This window comes from Eptatretus burgeri, chromosome 21 (assembly GCF_056783735.1).
Source record: "Eptatretus burgeri isolate ZD-2024b chromosome 21, Ebu_testis_v1, whole genome shotgun sequence".
Classification (NCBI taxonomy): Eukaryota; Metazoa; Chordata; class Myxini; order Myxiniformes; family Myxinidae; genus Eptatretus; species Eptatretus burgeri.
The window spans coordinates 1,829,473-1,840,774 of record NC_140981.1 but is presented as its reverse complement, the minus strand read 5'-3'; the positions used below and the strand labels follow the sequence as shown (position 1 = coordinate 1,840,774).

Below are 11,302 nucleotides of genomic sequence, written 5' to 3'. Positions count from 1 at the left end.
ACTGCATCGTTTATATACATTTTAATTTAACACATTTACGTGCTTTCACACTTTTGACTACGTGGGGCCCTAATCTTTTGTGGTGAAAAAAAAAAAAAACGCAAGGCGGCTTCTTCTTCTTCTTCTTCTTCTTCTTCTTCTTCTTCTTCTTCTTCTTCATCAAAATCACGTGACTCGGCAAGGTTGGTCATGAAGCGGTCCTCTTCTCCCGGAACACCACGTGTCCTTCGCACGGCGAACCTTCCTTCAACACACCGTACTTTTCAGTACCAGACGGTGCACGATGACCCGAGGACTCTTCGGTGAAGATCACGAGGCGAACACCCCGGGATCCACGAGCGGCTCCGATGGAGGAAGCGCGGTCGGTCCACGAGGTTGGAAGCGCGGTCGTCCCCCCGCCCCAGGTACAAATCCCCATCAAGTTTGGTAATTAATTGTTAATGTGAATCACCATCCTTGTTATCCTCCCACTTGTACATCGACGATACCTTGTTATACCTCATGACGTCATCATTCGATTCCTCTTTACTCTCGTTTACACCAAATCAGGTGAACCTTTATTGTCTTTGTGGGACCCCTGCACCGGCACACAATGGCCTCCTCATTTCGAGGACTACGGTGGGATCTTCCACCTGCCCGAGGAACTTCTGGCTGATGAGACGAGTGACTCACCTTTACCTGCAGGTGAAGGTACGCTCATTGATTGAACGAACACCCGCCCTGTGAAGCACCAGGACGAGAGTTTGTAGTTAGTCCGGTATTTATCATGAAAAACAACAGTTCAAACCTGATGATGTTTCCTTCCCATCATTCACTACCGAAACCGCTGCTCGGTGGCCTTTTTGACCCCCGACCGTAAGCCCGGTGTCCCCAATGCAGCGGAGGCCGCAGGACACCAGGTTGCCATCCCCGGTACAGCCCGGAATCATGGCCGTGCTGACTCGGCTTATGGCCGACGTGAAGGACAGGATGGGGACTCAAATTGGCGGGAAATTTGAACGTGTCTTGGGAAGCTGCGACAAATTGCGGAGTACGGCACGTGCGCAGCGTGAGAAGATAGTCGAGGTGAGGGGTAAAACAGAAAGGATTGCTCAGGGGGGTTAGAAAGGAGCGGGTAACTAAAAGACTCCGCGAGACAGAGCCACGGGAGATAGATTCATATAAAAGTGAGCCGGAGGGGGTGTTTTCCCGCTCCGGCTTGCTTTTATTTTTAAAATAATTAAATAAGGCCGTTAATTATCTTCCACAGGGTGTTTAAGTCACCCAAACACCCAAGTTTCACTCTTGCACTCCCTTGGCGTTCCCTTAACATACATGAAAAGTTTCAGGCTGATAGGTTTCATGGTTTTGGTGCAATGGAGGAGACACACACACACACACTGACACACATTGACATTTATTAGTGTCGATATATGCTTCAAAAACTCCGGAACCAAATCCAACCATATTTTTGCCCAAAGGTACCCCACGTATGGTTTCTGTCTGGGTCGCGTGTCTCGGAGAGGGGGATCAGGGTGGAGGACACGTCCCAATTATCTCCATGTAAATGTGTATCGTACACTGCCAGCCGGTGGTATCTGACATTACAAATCATCTCATATAAAGAGTTTAAACAAGTTGACAATATGCATGACGGTGATGATGAAATCTGAGTGAGAATAATTCGAAATTCTCAGAATGTTTCATTTCACTCATTTTAAGCGGATGTTCAAACCAAAGCAAACAACAATGAGCTTCGCAGCGAAGCGGAGGTGATTTTTTTGCTCACGCCATATGCAGATGTAAGCAGCAAGGATGGTTGATGAAGATTACATCAGCTGACTTCCAAGCAGAGGGAAGATGACCCCGGGAAAATGATAGAGTGAATAGAGCGGAATGTTTGTAAGTTCAACTTGCCGTCGTTTGATGAACTCCGTCAGGGAAGCGACGGGTACTATTACTGGTGGAATACATAAAGCTCAATTATTATTATTTTTTTGTTGTTGTTGTTGCCGCACGCACTCGAAGCGAAAGGTGGGGCAAAACAATTGGTTCACTTTGTCTGTCTGTCTGTCTACAAACATCAGTTTATGTTCGAGGAACAACTCAATTTCAGTTGAAAGTTATATTTTGAACATTAATCGGAAAACAAACCTGTAGTTTATCAGGACTTTGGCGATGAATCCGTCCCGATCGCACCTGCACGGAGAGGAGGAAGGTAATCGTTTTAATCTGCCTGCAAAATTGAAACAAAAATGAAAATCATTCCAAACAGGAAACTTACTGTTTTTTTAAGGATGTTACAAAGGACACAAACAACAGTGTTCCATCTCCACCTCGAGGCACCGTTGCGAGCGCTCCAGTTACCCACCCGGAGGATGTCACGGCAGAAAGAAAATAGACACCAATGTGCCCTTTGTGGTGTTTTATGGGTGAAACCTACAATGCCTTCAGCAAGTATTCAAACCCCTCGACTTTTTCACATTTTGTTGTGTTGCAGCCTGACTTCAAAATGGATTAAAAAAAATTTTTTAATTCAACATGGATACAAACAAACACGACATAATGGTGACCGAAGCTTTTCGTGTTGCACTCTTCAGCGTAAGATCGCAGCAAGTGATGGAGGAGGTGAAGGCGCCGGCTTATATACGCAAGTCTCCGGAAGGTAGACACTGATTGGTTCAGCCGTAGATCCGACCTATCAGTGGGATACAAAACGTGAACTGTTCAGGACGGTGGAGGTACGCGCTCCACCGAGTTCCGTTCTTGTTCATGTGGTGTTGCTGTATGACAGGCTTGATGGGCCGAACGACCTCCTTCTGCATCAAAGTTCCTTGTGCATCCTTGTGTAAGTCTTTCACGAACCAGCTGACCAGGCCCGACGTTCAACTGGAGGTGGCAGGGATTTGTATTTTGCTCTGAGTGCCGACACTGTGTGAGTACTTTGTGTTTTTTATGTTTTTTTTTATCCGCGACCGCTTGTCGAATCGAGACGAAATTTTTGCTGTGGTGCGACTGCTCATGAAGAATGTTTTGGTGATGATTATGACGTCATAGGTCACGTGGTGTGGCAGCCTTGTTGGAAAAACTTTGGACCTCTGTCTCTGAAACCATACCAAGGAAATAATTTAAACTTGGCACACGGCAAGTACTCGTAATGGGAAATAAGTGTGATATTTTTTAAAATGACGTCATAGATGCCTTCGTGATGACGTCATAATTGCATGTGTAGAACATTACATCAAAGATTTTTGAGGCCCATCTTGGGATAAAATGTGGCACAGAAAAAAAATTGATGACGTCATCATTCACGTGATTCGGCAACCATATTGTTTGTGTTTTTTAACCTTCAAAAATCTTCTCTGAAGTGGCTGAACAGATTGAGGTAAAATTTTACACGTATGACCGCCTCTCCGTGAGGAATAAAAAGTTCACACATGTTGTGGGTTCGGGGGCGAGGAACGACCGCTAGATGGAGCAGGAGGGCCGTCTCCCACCGAACACCGGAATTGAAGGTCGTCGCTCCGGATAACTCTGAAGTCGACGGGTCGTTTAATGGACCGTGGACGCCAATATCTCGACCGCGCGGTTGCGGTCTTTTTGTCTGATTACAATTTACCGAAGTAGCTGCGTGGTCTAGCTACCGGGGAAACCACTCCGTCGGCTGGCTTTGTCCAAACCGAGTCGCTGTTACCGACTCGGATCCGGCGTCACCGAGCGGGAATTACCAAAGCCGTGCCAGTCCAAATAACAATTTACGGCACAATCGGCCTCCCTAATTCTCAAGCCCGAACCATACTGGGTCAATGAAAGAAAGCACGGACAACGAACTGGAACATTTAACAGTTATTTATTTACAATGTAAGAGGGAGGGAAACACAGAGCAGACTTAACCACGAATATAGATGTTGGCAAATGTGCAATGGCAATCACTAAAACGATTTCTACTTATCAGACTGGCCACAGACAGACACACACACCCAAAAAGAAATGGACCTCGTGGGTCTTTATTCGGCCCTTCAGCTCGGGATGGAAGGCGAGCTGAGGCTCAGAGTCTGGCTGGGTACCTGGCCGCCTCGTGCAGTTTTACCAGCCATGAACGATCCGGCCAGCCACGAGTGACGACACGAGCACCACGAAACACCTCCGCCACGACCACCACCACCACGAGCACCAGCACGACCACTGACCACCAAGGAACCCCAAACAAGACCAGACCACCGCTGCTGAGACAACTCGCCACCCTTCTTATCCCTCCCCACGGGCGGGTGCAGGTTTCCGCTCTGAGGTAACTCGCCTCCGGATTGGTCTGGGCGCGTCGGGTGATCGGTGTCCTCCCCTCATTGGACGAGGCGAACATTCCATCTGGCTGGGGCGGGGTCGGCTCTGAGGTGATCTCACCCCCGATTGGACGAGGGGAACATTCCATCTTGCTGGGGTGGGATCAGCTCTGAGGTGATCTCACCCCCGATTGGACGAGGGGAACATTCCATCTTGCCGGGGTGGGATCAGCTCTGAGGTGATCTCACCCCCGATTGGACGAGGGGAACATTCCATCTTGCTGGGGCGGAGTCGGCCCTGAGGTGATCTCACCCCCGATTGGACGAGGAGAACATTCCATCTTGCTGGGGCGGAGTCGGCCCTGAGGTGATCTCACCCCCGATTGGATGAGGGGAATATTCCATTTTGCTGGGGCGGAGTCGGCCCTGAGGTGATCTCACCCCGATTGGATGAGGGGAACATTCCATCTTGCTGGGGCGGAGTCGGCCCTGAGGTGATCTCACCCCCGATTGGACGAGGGGAACATTCCATCTTGCTGGGGCGGAGTCGGACCTGAGGTGATCTCACCCCCGATTGGACGAGGGGAACATTCCATCTTGCTGGGGCGGAGTCGGCCCTGAGGTGATCTCACCCCCGATTGGACGAGGGGAACATTCCATCTTGCTGGGGCGGAGTCGGCCCTGAGGTGATCTCACCCCCGACTATGTCCGTGGCCTCGAACACGTGCATAATGGCGCTGAAGGAGTGGAGGGGGATTCAATGCAGAAGACTAACGAGAAAGAAACTCGCAGCACACACATGAAATTCCCATTAGACATAGGGGAGAGATTCTAACTATCCACATATACTTGACGAAATAACTGAACTATGGGTCAACTGTATGTGTGAATGCAAATGGTTTCCAGATTCATAACAATATGACATGGTTTGGCAGCCATATTGGATTTACCCGAAAACGTCTAAAAATCTTCTCGAAAACGGCTGGACAGATCGAGGGGAAACTTCACACAAATGTTCCCCAAGCCATTGGTGTACGGGTTTGTGAAGGAATAATTGATAGGTCACATGGTTTGGCAGCCATATTGGATTGAAGTGAAATATTAAATAATGTTTTCTCTGGAACGGCTTAATCAATCGACCTGAAACTTCACAATAATGATCGAGTTGTGATGGTGAATAAATGTTTTGAATAGATGGCGAATAAAATTTCATCTTGATCGGATGCATGGTCTGGCAGCCAGAATTTTTTTTTTATTTTTTTAAATCTGGGTTATTTTTGGTTTTTGGGGGTTTTTTTAATGTGGTTCACTTGGCTGTGTCTGGATGAGTTTGAGGGTGGAGGGGTATCAGCTGAAACACGAATCCTATCCAGGTTCCTCCTGATGACTTCATCTTTGCTTTTACCTTGTCTGGGTTCCTTCTGATGACCACAATGCATAACTGTACCTATTTGGTGTTCCATTTGATTTTAATTGAATTAATTTTATTCCCGTTCTAAATTCAGTTGAATAATAATGAAAAACGTCACGGGTCAGGGTCAGGTGTCCAATCAAAGCAGGGTTGCATCAAAGCGGGACATCTCGGTACCCGGTCATCACTGCCAGCAGTTCTAAAGTGGCATTTCTAAAATATATCTCATATTAATTACAAAACACACCAGCACACAAACACCACACAAAAGTCCTGGCGAGGGTTTGCAATCTCTGATTGTTCTTTTTCTTGTTCTCCACATAATACACACAAAGTGTGCGGTTGACCAAAATAAACGACATCCCCACTGCCTTTTATCCGCTGCAAACCGTCCCGATGGACCGGGGACCCGCTTGCTGCGGATCGCGATATTTCGATTTTGGTGTCGCAGTCGTCGATCTACTACAATCGACATCGACTGAAATCTGCTGCAGTGATCGACTACAATCTACGAGAAGCACCCACAAGGGAGTGTTTTTTTAACTCCCGGACAAGTTGCACAACTTCTGTGAGTTTGATTTATTATTTAACGGTAACATCCTGTTTTCAAGTTATCCCGTCCAGCGGTTGATTCTCAAAAGGTTTTCATACAGAGAATCTTCTATCGACGTAATAATTTCATGATTAAATTTCTTTCAATCACTTTCTCGTGAATAGTTCTCAAATTTAAAATTACCTTCTTCAAAGTATCTCGCCCCTCTGATTTTACAACGTTTCAAGCGGTACTCCAGCCATGATTGGTTGGAATTGAAATCCTTATCCGAAAAATCTGAAACTTCATTTTTTCTGATCCATGACCCGATGTGAGTGAATAATTATATTTATGACGTTCATAACCCATGCCAAGAAACAATGTGATGTAATAGGGTGCATGGATGATACGAGCATGTGGGCCATGATAGTCGTGGGTTATAATAGTGAGATGTTCAGTTGACAATGGTAATATTGTTCAGAATGAACGTGCAAGGTGAGACTATGTGCTCTTCGAGTGTCGTTCAAGTTGTAAAAGTGATTTATTGATGTTTTTGCTCAATTGTCTCTTTGCAGAGAAAAAATGTGAAACGTCCTCACGTGTCAACTGTTCCTCATCGGTGGACAGAGAAGTTTCTTTCGATCATCACCTGACAGCGACCTTGTGTCAGGATAGTGACAAGTTTAGGGGTGTGTCTACAAACAACAACAACTGCGAAAGTTTTATCAATGTCTTGCAACAGGAAAGCCAAAGAAATGAGAAGACAAACAAGTTTCCTGTTAACAAAAAGGAAGACACCTCCTCGTCGTGTTTAAAAGGATGTGTAAAAATATGCACAGGTGAGACGTCACTCAGGTGCACTGTGTGTAATAAGGGATTTGCTTCTTCTTCATATCTGTTGAAACATCAAAGGTTGCACACCGGTGAGAAACCCCACAAGTGTTCACAATGCAGGAAGGACTTTTTTTCTTCATCAAATTCATATCGTCATCTTGAAATACATTCAGGGGAGAAATCTTACAGGTGTTCTGTTTCCAACAAAACGTTTAATCAGTCATCACACGAACATGAGCACCAGATAATGCACACCATGAAGAAACCCTACAGTTGTTTTTTGTGCAACAAGACCTTTGCTCGTTCATCAACTGCATCGGCACATCAAAGAATACACACCGGAAAGAGACCTTACAAGTGTTCTGTGTGCAACAAAGCGTTTAATGAGTCATCGACCTTACATAAACATCAAAGAATACACACCGGAGAGAAACCGTTCAATTGTCCTGTGTGTAACAAAGCCTTCACTCATTCATCAACTGCATTGACACATCATAGAATACACACCGGAGAGAAACCTTACACGTGTTCTGTGTGCAACAAAGCGTTTAATGAGTCATCGAACTTACATAAACATCAAAGAATACACACCGGAGAGAAACCGTTCAATTGTCCTGTGTGTAACAAAGCGTTCACTCATTCATCAACTGCATTGACACATCATAGAATACACACCGGAGAGAAACCTTACAAGTGTTCTGTGTGTGACAAGGTCTTTAATCGTTCATCAACTCTATCGGCACATCATAGAATACACACCGGAGACAAACCTTACAAGTGTTCTGTGTGCAACAAAGCGTTTAATGAGTCATCGAACTTAAATACTCATCAAACAATACACACCGGACAGAAACCGTTCAATTGTTCTGTGTGCAACAAGACTTTCACTCAATCATCATCTGTATCGGCACATCAAAGAATACACACCGGAGAGAAACCCTACAAGTGTTCTGTGTGCAACAAAACCTTCACTCAATCATCATCTGCATCTCGACATCAAATAATACACACCGGAGAGAAACTTCACAATTGTTCTGTGTGCAACAAAGCGTTTAATCATTCATCGAACTTGCAGCGGCATCAAAGGATACATTCCGGAGAGAAACTCAACAATTGTTCTGTGTGCAAGAAGGCCTTGACTCATCCATCATCTGTATCAAGACATCAAAGAATACATCAATGCAAAGAATTTCCAGGAACAGGTGCGAGTAGAAGATGCCACACATGCGATGGAAATAGCAGCGAATCCAGTGCCATCAATCACAAAGAATAGAAATGAAAAATACAAAAAGATTCATCAACAAATATATACCGACAACTGGGAGAACGACAAAAGAGCAGCAAGATTGTAAAAAGATCTGGAAAAAGTTGGGGAGAGACAAAGAATGCACTTTGCAGTAGCTTGGAAGACGTCATGTAACCTGGGATGGAGAACGAGTCAGAGTACAGTGTCTGTAGAAAGTCTACTCCACCTTTCAAATTTTTCACCTTTTGATGCCTTATAGCCTGAAATTACATGTCATTAAATCAGAGTTTTTCCACCTTCATTTACACATCGTAACCCACAACTTCCGAGTGAAAAATAAATTCTACAAATTTCAGAAAATTAATTAAAAATTCAAAGCCAGAATATCTTGATTGGAAAAGGGTCCAACCCCCTGATAATGGCAATTGTAAATGAGCTCAGGTGTAACAAATCACCTTCACAATCACACACCATGTTCATTGGCTTCCACCTGTGTTAAATTGTCGTGATTCTGAATATTTCAGAATAAAATCAGCCGTTCCTGTGGGTTTCCTCTGCTGGGTGGTGAATTTCACAGCAAAGACTCAACCATGAGCACCGAGGAGCTTTCAAAAGTCATCCAGGATAAAGTTGTGTAAAGGCACAGATCAGGGTATGGGTATAAAAATATTTCAAATGCCTTGAATATCCCTTGGAGCACAGTCAAGACAGTCATTAAGAAATGGAAGGTGTATGGAACCACCAAGACCGTCTAGATCACACCATCCCTCCAAACTGGATGATTAAGCAATGAGGAGACTGATCAGAGAGACCATCAACAGGCTAATGGCAACTTTGAAAGAGCTCCAGGCCTTTATGGCAAAGACTGGTCAATGTGTACATGTGACAATATCCCAAGCACTCAACAAGTCTGGCTTGTCCTGTAGGGTGGCAAGAAGGAAGCCATTACTCATAAAAGCCCACCTTGAGTCCCGTTTGAGGTGCGTGAAAAACCATTCCAGAGATTCTGAAGCCATGTGGAAACAAGTTTTATGGTCTGATGAAACCAAGATGGAACTTTTTGGCCGTAATGCAAAACGCTCCATTTGGCACACACACAACAAAGCACATCGACCAAAGAACACCATCCCTACTGTGAAGCATGGTGGGAGCAGCATCATGTTATGGGGATGTTTGTCATCAGCACGGACTGGGGTACTTGTTAAAATTGAAGGGAAAATGGATGGAGCAAAATGCAGAAAAATCCTGGAGGAAAACCTGCTGTCCTCTGCAAGAAAGCTGAAATTGGGACGGATGTTCATCTTTCAGAATGACAACGACACAAAGTCAAAGCTACACTGGAGTGGGTGAGGAACAAAAAGATAAATGTCCTTGAGTGGTCCAGTCAGAGCCCCGACATAAATCCATTCGAAAATCTGTGGCTTGACTTCAAGATTGCTGTCCATCAACGCTCTCCACAGAGCTCGACTGAGCTTGAACAGTTCTGTGCAGAAGAATGGGAAAATATTGCCCACTCAAGGTGTACAAAATTGGTGGAGACCAATCCCAACAGACTCACAGTTATAATTGCCATTGAAGGTGCTTCCACCAAGTATTAACTCAGGGGGTGGACACTTATCAAACCAAGATATTCTCGTTTTGTAATTTAAATTAATTTTCTGACATTTGTATAATTTGTTTTTCACTCGGAAGTTGTCGGTGACGATGTGTAAACAAAGGTGGAAAAACTCTGATTTAAGCTATCTATAATTCCAGCAATCTCTGTGTGTGTGTGTGTGTGTGTGTGTGTGTGTGTGTGTGTGTGTGTGTGTGTGTGTGTGTGTGTGTGTGTGTGTGTGTGTGTGTGTGTGTGTGTGTGTGTGTGTGTGTGTGTGTGTGTGTGTGTGTGTGTGTGTGTGTGTGATTGTTGTTTCTCGACAACCACAGGTCCGATCGAATTGAAACTTGCCAGCTATATTGCTGAGGACCTGAGTGTGTGCCTTTTCAAGGTTTGATATTAATCGCACAAGTGCTTCACAAGTTATGGCCATTTATTTACCAAACCAATGACAAGATACGTTGCTGCGTAGGCGTGGCCGATGGGGGAAAGGGTGCCTTGGCTACCGTGGCGTAGAAGTGGCAATGGTCAATGGCAGCGAATGTCATGGCAAGCAAAGACAGGGAGGTAAACTTAATTTTAATTTGGATTTTAATTAACTCTGAGTGTGTAAGTATCACAGCAGTTGTAACTTCAATGCAAGCGATAATTCGTGGAAGGCATGTGAACATTCCGTATGGGCACGCACCACTTCCGGATAGTGATGACTTACATTCGAATAATTTCTCGATTTCTGATGCGCATTTATAGATAAACACAATGCCCCAATCCAGTCGTCGTTTTCGAGAGCGAAGGAACGGACTGTGTGGTTGTTTGAAAGTTGTTTTTTTGGGGGGTTTGCACGTACGGCCACGCACGCATAGCCACGCATGTACGGGCACGTGAGAGCGAAGGAACGGCCTGTGTGGTTGTTGTTTCTGGCACGCAGTTTGAAAGTTTTTTTTTTTTTGCATGTACGGGCACGTACTAGTGATATTTAGTTCCAGGTTAAAAGGCATCAAAAGGTGAAAAATTTGAAAGAATGTGCAGACCTTTTATAGACACTGCACATACCCAACACAAAGGTCACTTTAAGAAGATGTCAGGATGGAGTCAATAAGGACAGGTGCAGGTTCTGTAAGGCAGAAACAGAAAACACCATCACCTTCTCTCGGGATGTAAAGACCTCATGTCAGAACACCTGTACACACAAAGGTACAACAAGGTATCGAGAGCAATCCACCAACATGTGCAAAAACATCAATATCCCAGTCTCAGAAAACTCTTGCAAGCACGAACCACGTGTGATTCCAGGATCTGAAAAAGAAAGTCAAGAGAACCTGGAAGTTGAAGAGCACCGACATTGCACCAGTGTTAATTGGAGAAACAGGGATGATGAAGAAGAACGGGAGTGATTCAGTGACAACATGAAAACTAGAACAAT

General features: G+C 45.0%; 1 protein-coding gene across 1 annotated transcript; it reads left to right on the top strand.

Moving 5' to 3' along the window:
* The first annotated feature begins 121 nt into the window (after positions 1-121).
* On the top strand, positions 122-10,124 carry LOC147008154 (uncharacterized). Its single transcript, XM_085865436.1, has 3 exons — positions 122-404; positions 550-690; positions 6,778-10,124. Exons 1-3 carry the CDS (start codon positions 284-286, stop codon positions 8,307-8,309), a joined length of 1,794 nt encoding a protein of 597 aa, XP_085721562.1. The 5' UTR covers positions 122-283; the 3' UTR covers positions 8,310-10,124.
* Positions 10,125-11,302: the final 1,178 nt, after the last annotated feature.